The sequence below is a fragment of the Cenococcum geophilum genome, assembly GCF_001692895.1.
Source record: "Cenococcum geophilum 1.58 unplaced genomic scaffold K441scaffold_78, whole genome shotgun sequence".
Lineage (NCBI taxonomy): Eukaryota > Fungi > Ascomycota > Dothideomycetes > Gloniales > Gloniaceae > Cenococcum > Cenococcum geophilum.
In genome coordinates, this window is record NW_027137636.1 from 544,296 (window position 1) to 566,529 (window position 22,234).

The following is a 22,234-nucleotide window of genomic DNA, read 5'->3' on the forward strand; positions in this document are numbered from 1 at the left end:
TGCGGTATAATAATCCAAACCAACAGCTTCGGGGCATACACGAGAGACGTTTTACAACATTAAATCTGGTTGAAACGACGAAATTATACAACGCGAGTTTCCCGGGCTCCGTCCCTACCTCATTTCTTACCACTTTTATCTTTACCTCCCGCGTCAACCTCTGTGCCTTAACTATACTATGAAATTTCTAATTCTTCTACTTTTATAATCACATTATAGGTTACGGTATTGGCAATTGCAGTTGTCAGCGAGAAGTGAGAGCAGCTATGCGCAGCGTTTTATATTAACTATTATGAGGGCCGGGAGGGCAGTAGATGAGTATTCGACAACTATATGAGACGAAGTCTGGGGCGGTGGTAGGAGAGGAAGACGTATCATGGCTTTGTACAGACGCGCCTATCCCTTGCATTGACAACCACATGCCACTTTCCCCTACCATTCCTAACATTCTTAGGGACGCTCAGAATTTGGATTCCCCTTCCGAAAACCAGCCGGTCCCTGCCCCAACATAGTCTCCATGGTGTTGACCACAGTTTCAACATCACCACCAATCCACTGCAGAATCTGGTGGTACGCAACCGCCCCACCAATCCAAAATGCACCTTTCGCTCTTCTTGCCCCTTGTGTCCCACCTGTACCTGCGCAACCGCAACCGCAACCGCAACACGCAACACACGCTCCGCCCTCGCCACCTGCGGCATCGTCTTTCTCGTCTTCGCCCTCAACGAGCTACGCTGCGCCCGCACCGGCTTCCTGATCCGCACCGGCTTTTACGGCGGAAGACTAAGAAAAGAAATAGCGGCGCAGCAATGAGGCCCCAAGATGCTGGTGTGGGGCAGTGAGGGGCAGGGGGGATTAGACAGAGGGCGAGGAAGGCAGGCCGTTTGGGATTGGCGGGAAGGAGTTTGAGAGGGGAGAGAAGGTGGTGGGGGCTAGTTGGCAGGCCCGTGTGAGTACCGAGGGGGAGATGTGGTTGGGGGAGCTGATGGGGTGGTTGACGGGGTGGTTGATGGGGTAGTCGGTGGTGGGCAAGGGCTCGTAGTGCTTGACTAGTTGGCTAGAGAGGGTCTTATAGGAGAGGTATGAGTTGAGAGAACTGAATTTCGATACGACGTGCAGTAAAATATGTTGTGAGGCTGTATTGACAACGCTAGGTGAGGTGTCGAAACAATGGATCTTCATCTGCAACGTGTAATCCGCTTCATCTGCTCAGCCATTCGACGTGTTAGTGGTTTAATTGTTACTAGGTTATAGATACTTTGGGCATGATTTAGAGACCTTCAGAGCAGGTACAGACAGTAACAAATAACCGCCGTTTGTCTAGGATAAGGGTAATTATAGTTATATAAAATCTGGTTCAGCCCTGCCTCCATGCCAAGCCCGCCTGGTGAATGCCGTATTTTGTACTCCATCATGCATGCTGCAATAAAAAGAAACCGAGTTCCAGAAAATAAAAAAGTTCTACTTATGATACACCTATGAGGAACAAATCGAATTTAGATGAACGGCATGCAAATTGAGGTAATTGGGGGGGTATTTGAAAAGAGTATCCGGCTCTCGGCAAAACGTACACGAGCCGATCGGACAGACTTTTCAACATAACCAGATAAGATACTTGCCATTATGATGGCTTGTTGTCGTTATAAGCTTTCGCAAATTCACTTGCGATTTCAGGAGTTTTAAACCTCATGACCCATGAAATAGGTTTTGCGTCTCGTGGAATTACGATCCTCACTGTCGTCTTATCCACCACAGGAGTAAACTTGCCAAGGAGTCTTGAGTTGGTGATGATATTACCGCTCGGAATGAGTCGCATAAGGATACTAACAACGCCAGTCGACTTATTCCTAAGCATGCGAAGTGGTCCTACGCCCTTATTCTCCCATGGAGTTCCGTCTACTCTGTTGTGCTCCATAGCTTTGGCTTTTTCACATTCGAAAAGAACATCGTTATCCCGCTTTTCTTCCTCGGTCAAATCTGTTAGAAGAACTTGAGCATCTGAGGGCCCGGCGTCATCATCGTTAGACTTGTCCTTCTCAGTGGCGGACTCCTTACCGCTAGTTTCATCTGCGGAGAAAGGTGTCGTTGCGCGTGACGGAAATGGGGAGTTGAAGCCGGATGGGAATGCGGAAGTTGATCCAGGCGTAGAAGCGGAGAGGAATGAGGATGTAGGCTTAGTAGTCGGTGGAGTCCCAAAAGAAAAACCGACATCGGTAGAAATCCCACCGGTACTAGCCTTTGCTGGTGTCGTTGAGGGAGCTGTAATAGCTGGAGTGATTCCACTCACGTTAGGGCTACCAAAAAGCCCAAATGTAGTAGGCTTTGAATCACTCGCACCTCCGGAGGGACTCGCCGGGGTGACGTTAAATGACGGTGCTGTGCTCCCGCTAAACTTGATCGGGCTATCGTGCTTGAACGTCTTGTCTCCAGAAAGAGTAGTCTTGGGTTGGAAGATGCTCGTCGATGGTGGTAAGGTATTCCCAAACAGGGTAGCCTTCTTGGGCGTGGTCTCTGGCACCCCATTTGACTTCTCCGTTGTAGATACTGGTAAATCCCTCTCGGGCTTTCCGTCAGCGCCGAACGTCACACGATCGAATAAACTTCGACTCTTTGACGCAGCAGGGAGTCCTGAGTCAGGCGCTTTCTTCTGAGCCGGAGGACTACGGTCTTGACGCTTCCTTCTCATCACATCTTCAATCGTCTCATCATCGGAGTCGTGATCTGTCTGTCTGCGCTTCGAAGAAGCCTTCGACAGACTTTTCGTGGAGGTAGCATCCTGTTTCTCAGTTGAGCCCTCTTGCTCGTCCTCACCAGACACGTCACTATCTTGCGCATCATCCTTGCCAGCATCGGCGCCCGACTCTGCCTCGGATAAGTGGCCAAATATATTGTTGGTCGTGATAGATTTTGACGCTGGAGTGTCAAAGACTGAGGCACCACCAGTAGTTGAGGGTGTGGGACTACCTGTACGGGAAACAAAAAACCCGTTACTCGTAGCCGCACTTGGAGCTTTTGATATTGTGAGAGGCGTCTTGGAAGCGGTATCAGATTCGCTTGATGCAGTTGAACCGGGAACAGCGAACTTCAGAGATGAATTCTTCGCAGCTTCTTCGGTCGCGGCTTTTAGTTTACGTTGCTTCTCCTCATATCTGGCTTCCCATTCAGCCTCAGTCTCTTCTTCGGAGTCGAAGTCTTCGTCTTTTGCTTTCTGCTTTGCCTCGTCCTCGGCGGATTTCGCCTTCTTAGCAAATTGGTTGAAGAAATTGGTTGGCCCTGCGCCGGAGCCAAATTTTGGTATCTGAAACCCAGAGTTTGTACTTGTCGCTGTACTCGAAGGAGTTGTAACAGATCCCTCCTTGACTAGGCTATTTGCCGTTGGAGTAGAGGTAGGTTTCGGGCTGAACAAGTTTGATGCAGGCGTGGTTGGTTTTGCATCCGAGGAAAGTGTGGTACTAGGCTTGAAGGCTGGTAGAGCCGTTGTACTAGAGCTGCTAGAAGTTTGTGGGGGAGCAGAGAAGTCGAGTTTCGGTGTAGAGCCAAAGATGTTAGATGACAGAGGTTTCGAACTGCCAAAAACATTGTTCTCAGCTGCAGGTTTTGCCGTCGCAGACGGGCTCGGTGTAGCAAGCTGACTTCCTGACAAGGAGCTAAATATATTTGATGAAGCAGGCATAGGGTTATTAGACAGTGCCTCCGTAGTCATTGATGTGTTAGGTGAAAATATGTTATTCGTCCGAGGTGGAGGTATTGGTGGCTGTAGCGACCCGAAGAGGCTCGTGGTACGACCAGCACCGTTATTGAGAATATCCTTGAAAATACCAGATGTCTGCGATGTCTCTTTTGCTTGCAGCGTATCTGGAATCTTCATACTGATGACTGCGTTGTCACCCCTTGGTCGCTTTGTCGGGCTACCAGCGTCTCCATTAGCCTTCCGCTTGTTCGAATCTGCAGATGCTTGTGTGGCAGTCCCGTTTGTCTGAGACACGCTAGCGGGCTGAGCATCTTTGCCCGCTAATATTCTACGGGTCTGCTTCAAGTGCCACATTATGACTTTCGTCCAATCAGTGACAGGATTTAGCGTCTTAAGATAATCCTTGGTGGCGGTATTCAAAGCATGAAGCTTAATCGCACGAATGTACTGTTGGTCCTCTTTGAGATTTTGTGGAGGTTCAAAATTGAGGCGAGGCGTGGGGCTACGAGTGGCCGATGGCGCAGGTTCGACACCCGCGGATCCTGCAATTACAGGCTGAACAGCGGGCGCAGACGAGGCGCCTTGAGAGAAGATGTTGGTGGAAGGCGCGGGTGTTGGAGCCGGAGTAAAGGCTTTACTGGTAGGTAGAACAAATGAGATGGGCGGCGCTTGAGTGAAAATGCTGCTCGACGAAGCTGCAGATGTATTTGAAGTTTGAGCCGTTGAGCTACCCTGACCAAATGTCTTTGCCGGCTGGGAGAAGATAGAGGGTCCTTGTGACGTAGCTGTGTTCGCATTTGGAGCAAACAAGCTCAAAGATTGACTTGCCGGCTGCGAGGCACCTGTGAGGTTTGCGAAGGGGTTTGCTGGCTTCTGCCCAGGCGGTTCTTCTTTTTCAGGCGACGGAGTACGTGCGATATTCGCGAAAGGATTCGAGCGGGCTGGCTGGTCCTCGGAAGGCGCTTGCCCAATTCCAAACTTCATTTTGCGGGGGCTGGTAGGTGTAGTTGCCTCAGCGTTGTTTATAGCTGGATCCTGAGAGGTTGAACCGGCTGGCGTGACCCTACTGAACAAGTCCCCACAAGGTTGCAACTGAGTCTGAGAAACTGAAGCGGCTATGCTCGCTGGCTCACTAAGCCTGGCTGGCTCACTTAGCCTAGCTGGTGAATTATCAGGCGATGTGTGCATTGCATCGTCATTGGAACTAAATAGTTTATTCACTGGTGCTTGGCCGAACGGAGTAGATGACGTATTATTTTGGGCGAAGAAGTTTGTGAAAGGCGCCGATTTCTGTGGTGTGGTTGTTCCCGGCTGCGTATTATTTTGTGCTGCGAAATTGGAGGCTCCAAATACGTTCGAAGATGCTGGCTGCGGAGGTTGGCTAGAAGGCATGATGTTGAAGATAGACCCACTGAAACCGCTCGTCGCATTACCGTTCGCATTAGGTGGAGCGCTTGAAGCAAACGGATTATTCCCGCCAGCTGAGAAGTTAAAACTCGACGATGGCGGAGTAGGATTGAAGTTGAAAGGACTGCTCGTGCTCTGGCCGAACGCGGGGAACGAAGCGTTGCTAAAAGCTGTGTTGGGTGCCGCGGGTTGCGCTGGAGGAAAGCTGCTTGTCGCGCCAAAAAGTCCTCCACCCTGCTGCTGTTGCTGTTGCTGTTGCTGTTTCTGTTGCTGCTGTGGTTGTAGAAAGCTGAAGGGATTCGCGTTCGACGGCTGCTGCTGCTGTTGCTGTTCTAGCGGCGCGGTAGGTTGTTGTGGTGTGAAGCCGAACGGGTTCGACGTTAGCTGTTGACCAGGTTGCTGTGGTAGTTGACCGAAGCCAGCGCCCGGAAGGGCCTGCTGTGGAGCTTGTTGTGGTTGCTATAATGTGTTAGTATCGAAAAACCGACAGATTGCGCGTTGAGATACGCAAGAATCTCTAAGCTTGGGTTGCCACGCTAGATGCGCTTTCTTCGAAAATTTAGTTCCGACTTACAGGGCTACTTGCAGTCTTCCGTGACTTGAGGGTCTTAAGTCTGTTGCCGCGAAACATCGTTAGCGGGAGTAATCATATACTTGTTGACGGTGATGAATGTGCATTGATGTGGGAGGGGAGAGATTGCAGAAGGTGGGCCGGCAACTCATAAATTCTAGATGAATCCTTCATGAATGAGAAGCCGTTGTGAAGCGCGTCGTCATAACATCCTCGCTCGTCATTCATCAAATGCGACATTTGGACACCAGGAGGCTTATTTCAACAGGACTTTCACTCACTTTCTATTAGCCAACTGGGCTGCCGTCGCCCGCTTCGGAGTATCATCCATATTGGCTTGTGAAGATCCGTCGCCTATAAACGATGCTCCGTTTGCTGAGCCCTGCACTTGGGCACTCCGTTTGGACATTATACGCGGAAAAGGAGGATCGAGGGCGAGCTCAAAAGAGCCGTCTGCAGCCGCCTAAGAGGAGATAGCGATCGAAGAGGAGACCGAAGCCGATTCCATACGCGACGTTTTGTGGGATGGAAATTCTGAGGATCGCGGGTGGAGATGTCGTGGGCTCCCCCGTGCCTTCCTTCAGCCGCTGGCGACGCAACTGCTGGACGGTGGCGATCCGCGCAGCAATTCCAACGGGTGAGTGGACGACACTGGAAGGTCCCCAACGCGACGAGGAGGTTCTTGTATTGAAGAAGAGTGAAAGTTGATGGAGGGGTTCGAGGCGATGGGGCTCGCTCTATAGAAAGGAAAGGTGTGGTGTTTTCGTGCTTTCTGCCGAAGAAATGGGCGGTCGGCCTGCTGGCAGCAAGAATTCTTGGGTGCCAAGGGCATTATGTTTGCGCAAACCTTAGAAACGTCGAAACACCAAAATCCCTTCACCTGACTCACCATATTATGTGAATGAGGTCGGAATGCTCTGCTTGTTCTCTACACTAACTCTGGTACTTGCAGCAGTCAAGCCAGTTTGTGTTTCCTTATTTCCATCATTCCTCAGCAGAATCGGTCAGGTTTCATCTCATGTCTGTTTCTCATGCTGAACAGTAGATATTCTCAGAGTTTAAACTTCATTTTCGATGTATTAGTCATATGCGATGGCTTATCAAATTTTTTCCTAGTACATCTTTGCTTTTCATTGCAGGTGTTTGTATCTCGAGCGCGCACAGTCCACGCCGCTTTATTTATCAAATGTATGTGCCTAAGTTCCAAATCATAATCTGGAAGAACAATTAATTATAATTTTGCCTCTTCGGAGTATACACTCTCCGTAAGAATGTGACCTTTACAACAATGGAGCGGAGTCTGGGTGTCCGGACGATAGAGCCTTTGCCACGATTCCTATATGTATCCAGTATTTGATCGTTCCCGCGATCGAGCAACATGCCCTTTGGGCCCGTTAGAGCCGCGGAGCAAAACTCGAGCTTCACGTCGTCGCAGCCTTGGATCCCTTGGAATTGCCATGAAAACAGGGCCTTTGCGAAACCGTCGATTTCGTATTCTTATCCATTCGTAGCCACCAAGATTCTAGTGACTGCAAGAGCTCAGTGTATTTCAACCTCGCCGAACGCCGCACCCCTATTGCTTCGAAAACCCTGTGAATTACCGTCCAGTTTAAGCCCGCCCCGTCGGGCCGCCCCCCACAGGCGAGTAGCCCGGGCTTCAATGGCTTCGTGTTTATTAGCACAACGAAATAGACTGCGGTCCTTATGCTACAAGTCTATACTTTTGAGTAGAATACAGGCAACATTGCGGTTTCATGCAGCGCCTCCGTCAGTGGAGAACAGAATGCCGAGTTTACATTGTCTCAGTTCAGCATTCGCTTTAGTGCGTGGAAACGACAAGTAGTCCGCAGGCGATGTATGGTAGAGAGGGAGGCTGGCAGAATAGTAGTTTTGTGATTGTCGCCAGGCCTTGTGGCTTGTTACGAAGATTGCACTTTTGGCGGGCGCAGAAGCCTTGGGCTAGTGCACCGCTGACGTCGACCTGCCTTGCATCGCCGGCACTAGGGGGCAATGGGAGTTTTGTCACTGGCCCAATCAGAACTTCGCTCCTTCAGCCTTTCCTTTGCAGCTGCAATCAGTATATATTTGTGACCACCCACCAAATTCAGTCTGCACAACATCGCTCCTCCTTCAACATTTCTTCCTCTACAGCTACTGACAGTGAATTGTTTCTTGATATTGGTGGCGAAAAGGTGGAGAACACCCAATACCCATGCTCAGACATGACCCAAATGCTAGGCGATTTTAACATGGAATACTTGGGAGTCGATCTGACTTCCTTCGGCTCGTATGAACCAGCTCTTTCATATCTCATGCAGAATCACGGTACTACAGACCAAGCTTTCGAGTTCCATGGCAACAATTCAGTGCTTGAAGATCGTGTTTCAGAGATACTACCTCCACTTGGGCAGATTGCCTCTACATACAACTACGTATCGCGTTCCTTCGATCCACCTCTCGCACCTTACACCAGTCAGCCACAAAACTTTCCACCTTTCAACGAGACCAAGGATACAACCGCACCTTCTATGGGACCATCAACCAGAACACGAAAGAGAAAGGCGCCAACGTTGCACGCTGATGACTGGGAGCCGTACAAGGCTCGAATTATAGAGCTCCATATTGAGCGGGACCCATCTTTTCCGCTTCGGAAAGTAAAAGATATCATTGAGATGGAATTTGGTTTCATAGCTGAGTATGCCTCTTCCTAAATTAGCAAGTAAGGGCAAGCCTTTTTTGATGGTCTGATACTAACAGTTGCTTTTACAAGGGTACGGCAGTACCGAACACGTATAACTCAGTGGGGTCTGGACAAGAATATCAAGCCGCAAGAGATGAAAGCGATTGTTAAGAAGCAACAGAAAAGAAAACTCGTTGAACCCAATAAAGGGGAGCTTACTTTCGTGGTTAGGGGCAATGCTGTGGAACCCGAGAAAATTAATCGATGGATGAAGAGGAACGAGATTACTGAGAGTGTCTTATATGTCCCGAGCCCAGCTGCATGTAAGAGACCATCGATGTAACATTCCCTAAAGAATCTCTCTAATATGCCATAGCCACCCCATCCGCCATTTATTGTCGGACAGTTTCCGAACGAAGTTCACCGGCTACAAGTCCCATATATTCAGTGAGAAGCCCGAACTTTTCAATGACAGGCGCCACGTCTGTAGCCCAGAGTCCCCAAATTTCCTCTCCCACCTTGTCAGTCTCCAGTATCATTCGACCTGCAACCAGCACTTTCACAGGGCAGAGTCCAGCTCCTATTTACCAAGTTCTCCCAAACCTACTTGAAGGATCTACACCACCCCCCGATACCTTCCCAGAACAATTTACATCTTTACAATCGTATTTTACCGAAGATTCCCTGCAATTACAAACAGGACAGGCGCCCAGAAGTGCAGTCCAGTATCGATATAGACAAGCGGACGAAGAGCGTCTAAGACAGGAACTCTCTACTCTGGAAATATTGCATGAAAATGACGATCACCCCGAAACTTTGCACATATTGTTGGAATTAGGTCAGGTACTCCAACGCCAAGGGAGGTACAGGTCTGCTGAGGAAATTATTCGAAGGTTGGTGAAGGCCCGCCAAAAAGTAAATGGAGACGACGATATTAACACGCTTAATGCGTTCGACTGCCTCGGCAAGGTATTACGTCTTCAAGGGTTTTATCTCAAGGCTGAGAAAATACATCGACGAACGTTAGAGCCTCTAAGCAACAGACTAGGATACGAGCATCCACGCACGCTACGCAGCATGGCTAATCTAGCGATAACATTTTGGAAGCAAGGACGATGGAAGGAGGCAGAAGAGCTGGTGGTGCAAGTAACAGAGACAAGAAAGAGAGTATTAGGGCAGGAACACCCAGATACATTGGCCAGCATGGATGATCTGGCGGTGACACTTCAGGAGCAAGGAAAATGGAAGGAGGCTGAAGAACTAGAAGTGCAAGTAATAGAGACAAGAAAGAGAATACAGGGCCAAGAGCATCCACACACGCTAAGCAGCATGGCTAATCTAGCGGTGATATTTCGGATACAAGGACGATGGAAGGAGGCAGAAGAACTGGTGTTGCAAGTAACAGAGATAGGAAAGAGAGTATTAGGGCAGGAACATCCAAATATATTGGCTAGCATGGATAATCTAGCGGTGACATTTTGGAAGCAAGGACGATGGAAGGAGGCAGAAGAGCTAGGGGTGCAAGTAACAGAGACAAAAAAGAGGGTATTAGGGCAGGAGCATCCACACACGCTAAATAGCATGGCTCATCTGGTGTCGACATTTTGGGGGCAAGGTCGATTAAAGGAGGCAGAAGAGCTGGGGGTGCAAGTAACAGAGACAAGAAAGAGAGTATTAGGGCAGGAACATCCAGATACATTGGCCAGCATGAATAGTCTGGCGGCGACACTTCGGGAGCAAGGAAAATGGAAGGAGGCTGAAGAGCTGGAAGTGCGGGTAGTCGAGACAAGAAAGAGAGTACAGGTTCAAGAGTATTTACACACGCTAAGCAGCATGGCTAATCTAGCGGCGACATTTTAGGAGCAAGGACAATGGAAGGAGGCTGAAGAGCTAGAGGTGCAAGTAGTAGAGATAAGTAAGAGGGTATTAGGGCAGGAATACCCAGATACGCTATTTAGGATGAGTGGCCTTGAGTTATGCGGAAATCACAAGGCTGCGATAATGAGGCTTAGCGTTAATGAAGAAATACTTAGCGCTATAAAAACAGAAGCTAGGTCTCAGCTATCTTGATACAAAGTATTCACTTAAGGCTTTAAATAAGCGGCAGATAGAGAATTTGGCATTAAATCATTAGCATAATCTATATAGCAAATCAGACCCAATAGTTCTCGACTTGTAACTAACTCTTAAATGTTTACTCTATAACGATATCAAATGCGTAGAGAAGGTCGCGAAGGCTGCAGCACTATTGCAAGCGATGGCTCTTCTCGAATTTTTAAAAAAGGTGGATGCGTGACGACGGTAAGGGCTAAGGTAGGGCAACTACTGGAGGGCTATCGCTCATTTAACATTATGGACGATTGCTGGAACGGTAAAGCGCCTGCCTGAAACAGCATAGGACTAATAGTGATAGGACGGAAGAGCATAAAGGTTCCATGATGAGGTGCCTAGAAAGGAGCCTCTTGAAAACGAAAATAAGCATCCAATTAGTTACGTGATAGAGCTCGCCGGTTAGGGCGGCGGGTATAGAAGGCGTGTCGGGAGACTGCTTAAAACAGCATTAAAACTCTCCATTTTTAGCGGCTAGTTTACGGGTCCTTAGATTCTGATCGTATTTTGTTAATGGGTATTTTTTGCTCGGAGATGGAGCCATAGCCTACTTGCTGTTTAAAGCGGGATTCTGTTGCGAAAATCATTTCAAATCGTGAGCACCTGCTTGACGAATATTGTATGAAAACAAGGTTAGAAAGGGTTTTAGCGAGACTTTTGGAGACCTTCAGAATGGACTGTGAAGGGTAGAATCGAGTGAAGTTTTTCTAGGCTTTCCTATCAATCAAGCCGTTGTGAAAATTTCGAGGGCGCCCTCGAGGAGATGATAGGGAGAGATTATTGGCGACAGCCCGAAATAACCAGCGAATCAGCTTTTGATTGGGCAATTCATGATTGCTCGAAAGGAGAGCTAAATATTAGTAATTGCATTGAGAATCGCTGATCCACCGATCTCTCAAATCGTGGCAGCCAGATGAGTAACACAATGAACAATCAGGGGACACGTCGATTCATATGCAAAAAATCTGAATCGCTTTAGTAACTGCATGGGTCGTTAAAGTAACTTTATAGGAACAATTGTACTAGTTCACGTCACTGCGGTCGCTGCATTCTTCCAAATTTCCACCAGCGGTCCATCTTGACCATATATGGGATCATATTCTGGAATAGGTACGTTGCGTGCATTTCGGGCCTTCTCCGCTGTCTCAGTTGCGTCGGCCTTGCAAAAGTTATTGTCCCAATGAGGACTCCCCTGAAGGACGAGTCTCCATAAGCGTCGCAGTTGGGGAGAGCCAATACATTCAAACCCACCTTTGGATACAGTCCAACATACTCATAATCACCTTCGGAATCAACCGAGCAATGACTGACGCCAGCCTGCATGCATCAGCCACGGGCCCGAGGGGCTGGACTTGGAACTATTAAGGTAATGTGTTCACGAACAGGCAAGACGATAATGTCGCCCACAGAAACATCAACCTCGATTCCGCCGTCGTTGGGATCATCGAGCGGCCCGCGCCCCAACAGCAAGCGACTAGATCCTTTGAAGATAGCGTAGCACTCGTGGGTCACCGAATGGAAGTGGTGAGCACGGTATGTCTTGAAAACGCCACCCTGCAACCAAGAGTTTTTCTCCAGCGCATCGCGCGTCGAAGCGGCGGTGGGGTTAGCGGGGAGCATGTTGCGATAAATCAAAACCGGCAGTATTGAGTTTGGGACATGAGGGGTCGGAGAGAAATGGTATGCTTCGGGAGTCGGCGCCATGGTTTGAGATACGAAGGGCGGAAGGAGGAGGTGAGGCGTGTTAGGTACCTGTAACATACAAGTGGTTTGCTGTGATGCTATCGTGGTCGTTAATGAAGAATCGACCGTGCATGAGACACTAGCTGGCTGTGGGTAAGCCTGACGATGGCTGGATCTGGAGCCAAGCAGTGAATCCTGGGAAAGGTTGGAGAAAGAGGGGAAGCTGGTCGACAGCCGCGGCACTGGCGACCAGGCACGCAGCAAGCCCCAGACGCAAGCTCCACTCCCTGGGAAGCCTGCGAACCCAATGGTATTTATTTTCCCAACTGTATGTTGCAGAAGCGAGGGCGACATACCGACTGCAGCGTGCTTAGCATGAAGAAGCTGCTGCCTCTTGCTCCGCAGCATGCCACCCCGATGCGCACGCACAAATCGGGTCGAGCACCGACTATAGCCTGGTGTTCGTTATCGTGTATCAGGTAGGCAAGCAAACTTTATCTCCCGAGCTGGATTCACCACCTCTGCAACCTCTGCATCAGTGTGGAGCAGGTTGTATCCCGAGCGGGCCGGCACAGTTTCATTTGTATTGTCTCGCTCCCACGGCGAGCCTTGCGCCACGCCCATGATTGCAAATAGCGCTCTGTGCAGCGAGAGACGCGGGGGCCGCAATCTGACTTTAGAGGGATTCTGGACTCTGAGTGACCAGAGTGACTTAATGCCGCGAAGAGTAGTTCCCGACGGCCATGGCATTAGAGACTAGGAGATGGGGGCCTTTGTCCGCATCTCTGTCGACTTATCACGCCGTGTGGGGCTGGCCTTCTGTGTTCCAGATATACAGCCCTTCCCCCTCGGCCCCAAAGCTGTATTATTCGCCTTCGCTGCTGTTGCTAAGATTGTTGGACCCTGCCCGGCTTCGCCTCCGCAAACACTGCTCATCAGCCGTCGTCTTCAGCTGGGCTGATCCCGCAAAGCCACTCTGCCGCGATTGACTTCGCGGCTTGCAACTGACAGGAGCCATTTCGCTTGTAGCCTACTGAGGCACTCCTTGTTCGTCACTGATCGCCATCCGAGTCTTCCGACACCATGTTGTTGTGGTGATATTTGTTCATCTCGCTCCGTGCTCCTTGCAGCTCGTTATGGTTCACCAACACCGCTCTCACACTGCACCAGCGAAGCCCACCAAAAATGTACAGCTGATCTCGCCCTCCTCGAGTTTTACCAGCATGGCTACGCCCAAATCTGCTGTGCCGTCGGCTCATGGCAAGCTTCACAAGCGCGGCAATTCTGTCAACAACTCGTTCAGTCCGCTGGGTTCGGATGTGTCCAGTTTCTCATTTAAGCGCTCAGACACCCCAAAGGTGACATACGAACAGCCCTTCAGCGAAACATGGAACGAGCCTGCACGTCCAGCTCCGTCGGTGTCAAATCCTCTCAAGATCAAGCCTTATCTTCGAAAGCTATCAGTCAAAGACAGCAACGCGCTAGATTTGTCTCGACCGGCCGCGGAAAACGAAAGCCTGGCTGGGCTTGGTATCCATGAGTATGGTGGAAACGCCCGATCGGCATCAGATGTGAATTTCTCTGCAATAAGTGGTCGAAGTAGACATCACCGTTCGACTAGCAACACTTCCCAGTTCTCAACTTCGTCTAGCCTACAGAGACCTACAGTTCCTTACATGCATCCCATGCGACAAACACCTCGACCTTACACACCGCCGATCTCGAAGTCCTCCCCTGCGTCGATCATTGGAAGCGATGCCGAAGAGGCGGATGATATTCTTTCGGACGAGGAACTACGGTATAGACAGCNCATGTTTGATCCTGCGCGACGCTCTGGATCTGTTTCATCCACTCCAGGAGCATCGGCACCGCTTCGTATTCACGCGTCGGGGTCTTCGACCAGACTCGGGAGTTATTCGCAAACAAGTCTCCCCATCACCTCACCCCCAACTCATACACGCGATACGCTTAAATCTATCGATACCACCACATCCCCCAGCTCGCGCACGTCCTTTGACAAAGCTTTTGGATTCATCCGTGGTGGCCGCGATTCTCCCGTTGATCCTGCTTCACGAGCCGCTTCTATCCGCGCCGCCCGCCAGGCATACCAAGAGAAGGAAGCAGCTAAAGAGCGTAAAGCAGAGAAAGAGGCAATGAAACAAGCGGATCGTGATAACCGCAAGAAATCGAAACAAGAGGAGCGACACCGGCGGAAGTCCGATGTGAAAGAGAAGCGTTCGCGTAGCGTCTCCAACGAGAAAATGATGACGCCTGTTGCTGGGAGGGAGTATTCTAACTATACTCCCGCTCACAGTCGCTCATTGCCAGCCCGTGTTGCTACGGTTGATCTAAATAAGGAGATGCGAACAGCTCCACAGGTCACAACTCGTCGCGCTGCCAAGAGTCGGTGGCTAGCTTTCGTGACTTGGTTCAGAACAAGGTTACTTAGATTTGGGAAGAGATTACGTGTTTCTTCCTGAAATCGTATTACCTATATTCGCTACCGCTCTTGATTGAGTGGTGTTTTGTACGCTTCGATCCTATAGACTCGTTTCTTCGAGGTGAACGTATAGCTTATCACCCACACCTGCGGTTTGATTTTATCTAGCCATGCGAATCTCAATATGTGGGGCACTCAAACACCTATCCGCAATCTTTTCTTCTTTGCACGTATGGGTTGGGTATACTGGGTCTTGCCTATACCCCTTCCATTTATCGGCCTTTTTTTGGCTTTATGAGTTTTTTTTTCCTAGCATGGCATTCACTTTATGATTACGCGTTTTACGATGCTATGGCCGTTCTTTTCTTTCCTCTCATTCGCGCTGCATATACAGCGGGCATGGTCTAGGGCATGGAGGAACTTTTTTCAGCCGGGACATGGAACCTTGAATATACTGGTAGCTGGTTTGGCTACCTTTGGTGTTAACGGTACGGGCGCAGACACCATGGGAAGCACTGAGTGGTAGACTTGGATCTATGGTGCTTGGTGGACTTCTACTGGGTTTCAAGTAGCGTTTGGTACTCTACTTTTGCATACATGGGAGATTTTTGCTTGGACAGCAGGGTGCTGTTTATGAATTATCACAATCGAACTACACTCGTGATCTTTAGTGACCGTGATGCACTTCAGCCTTGCAAATACATATCCTTTTCAATTACGAGCAATGATCAGGATATGGGAACATCGCTGAAAGTCATCCGGAATTCTGCCGAGCATCACAACCTGACGAACATCTTTTGCAAGTGAGATTCAAGTAATTGCATTAGTTCCCCGCTTCTACCACTTCGCGATGCCCTGTCTATTAAACCAGCCATAATGTCGGCTACAGCCCTATATCGGCCTCAATTGGCTTCAAGGGGCGTACGAAAGTGTTCAGCACTCTCACGATGCGTTTTCCAACGAGTCCGGCCAGCACATCGGCGGAGCTATGCTAGCGCTCAGGAGGAGGGAAGGTCATTCAAGGGACAGCTCTATGAAAGCACAGCGCAGAGATTACAGCGGGAGAGGGCAGAGCAGGCTAGATTTGCGAAGCAGAGAGAACTAGGATCTGGAGGGAAGAGCGCTTCTCTGTTATTCGGTATGGATACAAAGTTCCAGCCCTGTCAAGCCCAATTTTGCCATTTATATTCAATTTCCGCCATCAGATATACATTCTAACAATATAATAGCCGTACTTTTCGCAGCAGCCGCAGGCTACTGGACCGGAACTCTCAAACCTCCAAAACCTGACACCAACTCTACAGTTCCCCTTGCCGCAACACACGCTCCAGAACATAATACAGCACCTACAAACCTACAAGCGGCATGGACAGACTTCCGAGACATTGTTGGCGCAGAAAACATATCAACGGAGCAGAGTGAGCTAGAGAGCCACTCGGGCTCATCATGGTCCTCACACCCATCCTCACCCGGCGACGTACCCTTCGCAGTACTCAAACCAGCATCGACGGGGGAAGTCAGTAGGATCATGAAGATCTGTCACGAGCGTCGCATTCCTGTAACACCATACTCTGGTGGCACTTCTATAGAGGGTCATTTCGCAGCGACGCGGGGAGGAATTTGTATTGATTTCTCATGTATGGACAAAATAATAGCCCTTCACGAAGATGATATGGACGTAGTTGTACAGCCTGCTGTCGGCTGGCAGCATCTGAACGAGGAACTTGCAAAATCGAACCTTTTCTTCCCTCCCGATCCAGGACCGGGCGCGATGATCGGTGGGATGGTAGGCACAGGGTGTTCAGGCACCAACTCATACCGATACGGCACAATGAAGGACTGGGTGATCTCTCTTACCATTGTTCTCGCAGACGGGACAATTATAAAGACTCGGCAACGGCCTAGGAAGAGCAGTGCGGGCTACGACCTTACGCGCATGTTCATCGGCAGTGAAGGAACGCTTGGGCTTGTCACAGAAGCAACGCTCAAAGTCACTGTAAAACCTCAACACACTTCTGTTGCAATCTCAGCCTTCAAGACCATCCGCGAAGCCGCCGACTGTGCCTTCCGAGTCGTAGGGGCTGGCGTTCCTATCGCCGCTATCGAGATCCTCGATGATGTGCAGATGGCCTGTATCAACGACGCGGGCATGACATCCAAACATTGGGCCGTCGCACCCACTCTCTTCTTCAAATTTTCTGGGACTCCATCCGCGGTTAAGGAGCAAATAGCGCAGGTTCAGAAATTGGCCAAGTCGTCAGGCTCGAAGAGCTTTGAGTTTGCCAAGACTGAGGAGGAGAGAGAGGAGTTGTGGAGTGCGAGGAAGGAAGCGATATGGAGTGTAATGGCGAAGCAGCGAGACGATGGCGACAGCGTCTGGACAACTGATGTCGCCGTGCCCATCTCGGCGCTTCCGACTATCATCGAAGAAACAAAAGCAGATATTGCGAAAAGCGGCCTTATTGGCTCCATCGTCGGACACGTTGGCGATGGTAATTTTCACGGTGAGTGCGCGCCAAGAGCATTCGTCAATGTACTTGTCAATGTACTGTACTCCTAAGCTAATTCCGTAACAGCTATAATTCTATACAATGAAAAGGAGCATAAAACAGTAGAAGCCATTATTCATCGCATGGTCAAGCGCGCACTCGAGCTGGAAGGCACCGCGACAGGTGAACACGGCGTTGGGCTTGTCAAGCGGGACTACCTGCCGCATGAGCTTGGCGAGACGACGGTGGATGCTATGCGCAAGTTGAAGCTGGCTTTTGATCCACTTTGTCTGCTAAATTGCGACAAGATTGTGAGAGTCCAGAAACCTAAATCGGGAGAGGTCCATGAGTGGTGACAGTGCTGTATGAGGCGTGGAGCGTGGCTGTATCTTTTTGGGAGACAATATTTGGCTGCTTACCACTATTTGATAGTCTGCTTATCTTGTAAATATATATTTAGTATACCTCGTGACCAGACGATCATCCAATTGATAATCGTCTAGTATTACCTCAGAAGCTCAGGCCAAGAAATAGATTGCGGATATAGGAATATCCGCATCGTCCGCTAGGCTGATTTAGTACGGCAATCGTTTTCTTGGTCTGAGGTAAGATTAAGGCATTTAATTGGATAGATTACTAAGATTCGATTGCAATCGATCGCAAACGATGGATAGACTACTAAGTTAGAATCTACTACTATTTTTGATCCCTTTTAGGTATATAAGAGTGAATGCACGGATCACGCACGGACTAAAACTAACACGAACGCGTCCTTTATACTGTGATTCTACGCGTATTTGGATAAATTTAGGGGTCTCAACCCGATCCAAACCGAATTGAAACGGATAACCTCGTGGATTGATTGGATTGATAGGTTAATTTTTAGATTAGCGATCCGTCGATTGATTGATTACGGACTGGTCGCTTAATTAGCCACGCTGGATAATGCTCTCGTAAAAGGTCAATAAAGGCGCTAGCTAGATACACGTACGTGACAAGATACCATGTACGACAGTTGAAAACTTCATTAACTGGTCATACGATGATCACAGAAGGGGGGTTGCTTTTCCTGACAAAGATATGGAGCCCTGATCACTTGATTTTATACTTCTCTAGCGCTTCGGTGTATGTTCCAACGACCCTCCGACTCCCGATTATCATACAAAGAATTGCATCTCCCTCGCACTTCACGGTATAGAAACCCCATTCATAACTGCATGGATACAAATGCGTTCATGGCCAAGCGAAGTTGATTTATAGGCGCTGACCGATGGCTTCTACCGTCGCCGGGTCATTCAAAGTCACTTTTCGATGAAACCCTGTTCAGCCGTCTTCCAGCGTGGCGAAGCCTTCTATTCCGGGTATATTATATGCTAAACAACCAGATCTAAAGTTAACCAAGAACTTTCAGAAAACTAGGCGGCAGGCTAAGCAACCTCATCACATCTATCGAAAACTTTGCACCAACACTCTTCTATATCGGGGCAGAAAACCGGCTCTTTCCCGAAAATCACATGCCATAAATACTCAAATACCCGCCCGCTCGTGTCGTCATCAAGTTGCGTTTCAAGTAACCACTTTCGATACATCTCGTAATCGTCCAATGGGCGCTTCAATACCTGGTTTCTAGAAACAGCGAATTGAGCACAACATGGAGCTGCAATGACCGGCGGCGGTTCTGTGTTGCTGAAAAAGAGTTGCCATGGTCCTAGCATATTATGTTCGACTGTCCGATGGCCTTCCGGAGGATTCCGGAACATCTGAACTTCATCCGGGCAACCAGGTATATGGATGCAGCGGAGGTTAACGTATCCGCTTTCTTGGACGTAGTCGATTTTCAGCCGGTCCAACATGTTTTTTGCGAGATAATCGGGGGCATCGTTATGCCAGGCTTCTGGAAACCCGCCTCGGTGGTTGTGCAGAAATGCTATTGTTTTTGGGAGATTACGGTAGTGATCAACGATAAAAGTGAGGTAAGGCATGGCTTCTCGGCCTTTATTGGCCGCGGTATGTAGGGAGGCAGATTGGTTGTCGACCATATAAATGTGGGTTTCCCAGCTATAATCATCGCAATCAGTAAAACAAACGCAAGTTATGGCATTGTACTACTTACTCTGGCAGTTCTTCGTGCACCCAACTTGTGTCTTCGTTTGAGAGTTTTCCCATCACTATGGCCTTCTCCGCAGCAGGTGTGGACGTAGTGATAGGAACCACCGGGCTGCTTGTAACAGATGACTCGACTTCCCCATCATGTTCGCTCTTTTGTCTTAGGTCCGTGGGAGCAGCCGAAATGGTGGATTTCGAAGTTGTGGAGATGCGATCAGAGTCGCGAAAAACAAGCACGAGCACTAGGATGGTGAATAGCGCGGCCGCTAGGCGATGGAATCTTCTCATATTGCGGCCAGCCACCGGCCAACTACCCAAGACACATTCCCAAGAGTCACTGACATCCAAAAAGTTGAGAATGTGTTCGAGGACATGGCCAAAGTAGAAATAAAACCATACGTCTTAGGGGCGACACGCAAAATATAATACTGAGCGGCACAGCACCCCGGAAGGGTTACGACAAGAGCCCCAGGCGAATCACGACCATTAGCACCCCAGCCGAGCGGTTAAACCTGGGCCTGTGCTGCGTCTACGTGAGGCCACCTAGCACGACCACACCACTCACGACAAAAACCTATTCTGGGGCGAGCCCAAAATTGAAGCGATGTCGAAACAGTCTCAAGATCAGGGCTATGCCATGTGCTTTTGGAACCAGCAGCGCTTAGATGACGTTCCAGATACTTGGCAAAATCTGGACTCTTAAGGTTGTCGATTGCGGGAATTAGCACCTTAGAGCGGCAATTTGAAGGGGCTTTGGGACGTCCAGTGCAATAGGTATTTCTGTTACCCAATCATGTGGTATATTTGTTGCAGGGGCTTTGCAAGCGGCATGCCTGCATTTAGTGGTCCTATGTGTCAGGGTGCTGTGCCACCTCCTTGGATCTAAATGTATGTATGCGCTCGGTACATGATCGTACACATATTCTCTCTCTCGCTCTTCCAGATTTCCTTTCTTTCTACATGTTGTAGCACCACAATACAAGAGGCGCTAGATACAAAGCTCCTAACTCCATACGTACTTCTCCGTTCAATCCTTGGTCCGCCAAGCATGCTGTGCTGGAAAGGATGACCACTCCGGGTTCGCGTTATCTTTCAATGTGCTGTTCCATTTGGCTTTTCTTCTCCTGCGCAATCTATTCAGACATCGCTTCAGCAACTCCTAATTGCACCTTCGAACCAGTCTCTCTTCCTATTCAGGATGTCCGTGTTTCAAGCGTTGGAGTGATGCGGGGCATTGCGCTCTCAGTCGGTAGCCCACCTCAAGAACTCTCCTTTTTACCAATTTGGTAGACAATCCTTGTCATCCGTAGCTTGTATGAGGTGCTAATTGAACTACAGGCCTCTAAACAACACTTGGATTTTCGATTCCTTGAATGGTAGCTGCCCTCGGACAACAACGAACATAGCCTGTGAAACAAAGCGAGGAGGATATTTTGTCGAAAGTAACTCCACTACATACCAAAATTTTTCCGATGTAGTCCTAGCTGGCGGCGCTCCTAGTGACAACAGAACAATCACAGGGTTCGGCGGCACAGATGGTTTGGTCCTCAACTCAAGCGTCTCGCTTGCTAAATTTCCATTTGGAATACCGCGAGTGGTTTGGCCTAGCCCGTATCACACTCAGCATGCCATTGGCCTTGGTATAAATTCAACAATTCTGAACGCTTTACAATCCGCCAGCCAAATTGGATCTAGAGTATGGTCGATGTTCTGGGGTCTTACTGGAGTATCTGCACCTGTACAGATGGACGGCATTTTTGTTTTTGGAGGTTACGACAAGGCTAAAGTTCAAGGAAAAAATCATACGCAGGCATTGGGTTCATTCGATAGATGTGACACAGGCATGCTTGTTACTCTTTCAGACATGCAGCTGAATTTTCCGAACGGTACCACTGAGACCCTCCTCGGATCAGGGTTTTTATCAGCTTGCATTGTTCCGGATTTTCCTAATTTGATCACAATGCCACTAGATCCCTACTATTCAAGTTTTGAGGCACTAACGCAAACTGCGAATGTTGGTCGCTCCTATGGTCTCAATTTTTTTGGTATGCTCTACAATACCTCATCGGTGTACGTTGTCAGAAACCACTCGAGTTGTAAGGGTTTTTTTTAACAAAATGAATAGCTATCAGGGCGACATTACATTCACTTTAAATAGTGGCGTCACTATTCGAGTGCCGAACAGCCAGTTCGTTCTCCCTGACCGCGATACCAATCTTGATGGTCGCCCGTTTGCGAATACTAGCATAAGCGAAGTTTTGATAAATCCTACCCAAGACGCGGACTCAAAAGACCTTCCGCTGTTAGGACGCCAGTTCCTCACCTCGGCCTATGTGATGCTTGATCAAGATGCAAATACCTTCACGATATGGCAGGCCAACCCCACAACTAATATTGATCTGGTGCCTATTGTGAGCGACAGCATTTTATCCGCATGCAACTCCTCAATACCAGCATCGACTTCATCTACGAGCTCACCAGCTCCTATAAATCATAGCGAGCTAAAGGCTGGAGCTATTGCTGGAATTGCCATAGGTGCGGTGTTCGCCGTCGGAGCCTTAGGTTTTGCGATTTTCTACTGGCGAAGAAGACGTGTCAAATACTCCGGCGCCAATAATTTCCCACCACAGCCAGATTATTCATCCAAACCGCCACATACATTCCCTCTAGGAGAAATATCCGGATCACAGGTTCCAGAGTTTGAGGGTTCTAGCAAATTATTTCACGAAATGACAGCCGATCAAGCTATAGAGTCTCCTCCACCTCCACCGCCGCCAAGAAGCGATTCGCCAAGGACCCCACGAGGGGGCCATTTATTCGAGCTCGGGTGACCGCCTAGGTACTGGAAACGCTGGAGGATTTTCGGAAGGCATCGGTTGCGTGATTTTGTAAATAGCTAGATAGTGTGTATTCGGATCGATGATAAGAGAAGGTGAAAATTTCGGTACGCCAGATGCGAAGTCGTTCGCTTTGATATATTTGTAGAGTTTTTTCAGCCAGAATATATTTATTCTCCAGGATTATTTAGGCTCTTAGCCTTAGAAGGAAAAAACTCAGC

The 22,234-nt window shown here is 49.0% G+C and overlaps 7 protein-coding genes across 7 annotated transcripts; 4 read left to right on the forward strand and 3 right to left on the reverse strand.

The window, feature by feature from the left end:
• Positions 1-1,162: 1,162 nt before the first annotated feature.
• On the reverse strand, positions 1,163-6,415 carry K441DRAFT_670042 (uncharacterized protein). The gene is made up of 3 exons (XM_067650222.1): positions 5,951-6,415; positions 5,673-5,712; positions 1,163-5,557 (listed from the first exon to the last, which is right to left on the reverse strand). The coding sequence occupies exons 1-3, from the start codon at positions 6,076-6,078 to the stop codon at positions 1,622-1,624; spliced, it is 4,104 nt and encodes a 1,367-aa protein (XP_067497396.1). The 5' UTR covers positions 6,079-6,415; the 3' UTR covers positions 1,163-1,621.
• A 1,378-nt stretch (positions 6,416-7,793) lies between these two features.
• Positions 7,794-10,522, forward strand: K441DRAFT_622241 (TPR-like protein). Its single transcript, XM_067645999.1, has 3 exons — positions 7,794-8,364; positions 8,440-8,672; positions 8,726-10,522. Exons 1-3 carry the CDS (start codon positions 7,892-7,894, stop codon positions 10,207-10,209), a joined length of 2,190 nt encoding a protein of 729 aa, XP_067497397.1. The 5' UTR covers positions 7,794-7,891; the 3' UTR covers positions 10,210-10,522.
• Positions 10,523-11,485: 963 nt separating this feature from the next.
• K441DRAFT_690917 (uncharacterized protein) lies at positions 11,486-13,226 on the reverse strand (the record flags this gene model as incomplete). Its single annotated transcript, XM_067652434.1, has 4 exons — positions 11,486-11,650; positions 11,710-11,775; positions 11,818-12,143; positions 13,205-13,226. The coding sequence occupies 4 exons, from the start codon at positions 13,224-13,226 to the stop codon at positions 11,486-11,488; spliced, it is 579 nt and encodes a 192-aa protein (XP_067497398.1).
• A 138-nt stretch (positions 13,227-13,364) lies between these two features.
• K441DRAFT_690918 (uncharacterized protein) lies at positions 13,365-14,621 on the forward strand (the record flags this gene model as incomplete). The annotated part of the gene is made up of 1 exon (XM_067652435.1): positions 13,365-14,621. One exon carries the CDS (start codon positions 13,365-13,367, stop codon positions 14,619-14,621), a length of 1,257 nt encoding a protein of 418 aa, XP_067497399.1.
• An 827-nt stretch (positions 14,622-15,448) lies between these two features.
• Positions 15,449-17,764, forward strand: K441DRAFT_670048 (uncharacterized protein). Its single transcript, XM_067650223.1, has 3 exons — positions 15,449-15,719; positions 15,811-17,085; positions 17,158-17,764. Exons 1-3 carry the CDS (start codon positions 15,458-15,460, stop codon positions 17,424-17,426), a joined length of 1,806 nt encoding a protein of 601 aa, XP_067497400.1. The 5' UTR covers positions 15,449-15,457; the 3' UTR covers positions 17,427-17,764.
• A 733-nt stretch (positions 17,765-18,497) lies between these two features.
• Positions 18,498-19,464, reverse strand: K441DRAFT_592013 (uncharacterized protein; the record flags this gene model as incomplete). Its single annotated transcript, XM_067644854.1, has 2 exons — positions 18,498-19,128; positions 19,184-19,464. The coding sequence occupies 2 exons, from the start codon at positions 19,462-19,464 to the stop codon at positions 18,498-18,500; spliced, it is 912 nt and encodes a 303-aa protein (XP_067497401.1).
• Positions 19,465-20,271: 807 nt separating this feature from the next.
• K441DRAFT_592056 (acid protease) lies at positions 20,272-22,007 on the forward strand (the record flags this gene model as incomplete). The annotated part of the gene is made up of 3 exons (XM_067644857.1): positions 20,272-20,462; positions 20,515-21,246; positions 21,278-22,007. 3 exons carry the CDS (start codon positions 20,272-20,274, stop codon positions 22,005-22,007), a joined length of 1,653 nt encoding a protein of 550 aa, XP_067497402.1.
• Positions 22,008-22,234: the final 227 nt, after the last annotated feature.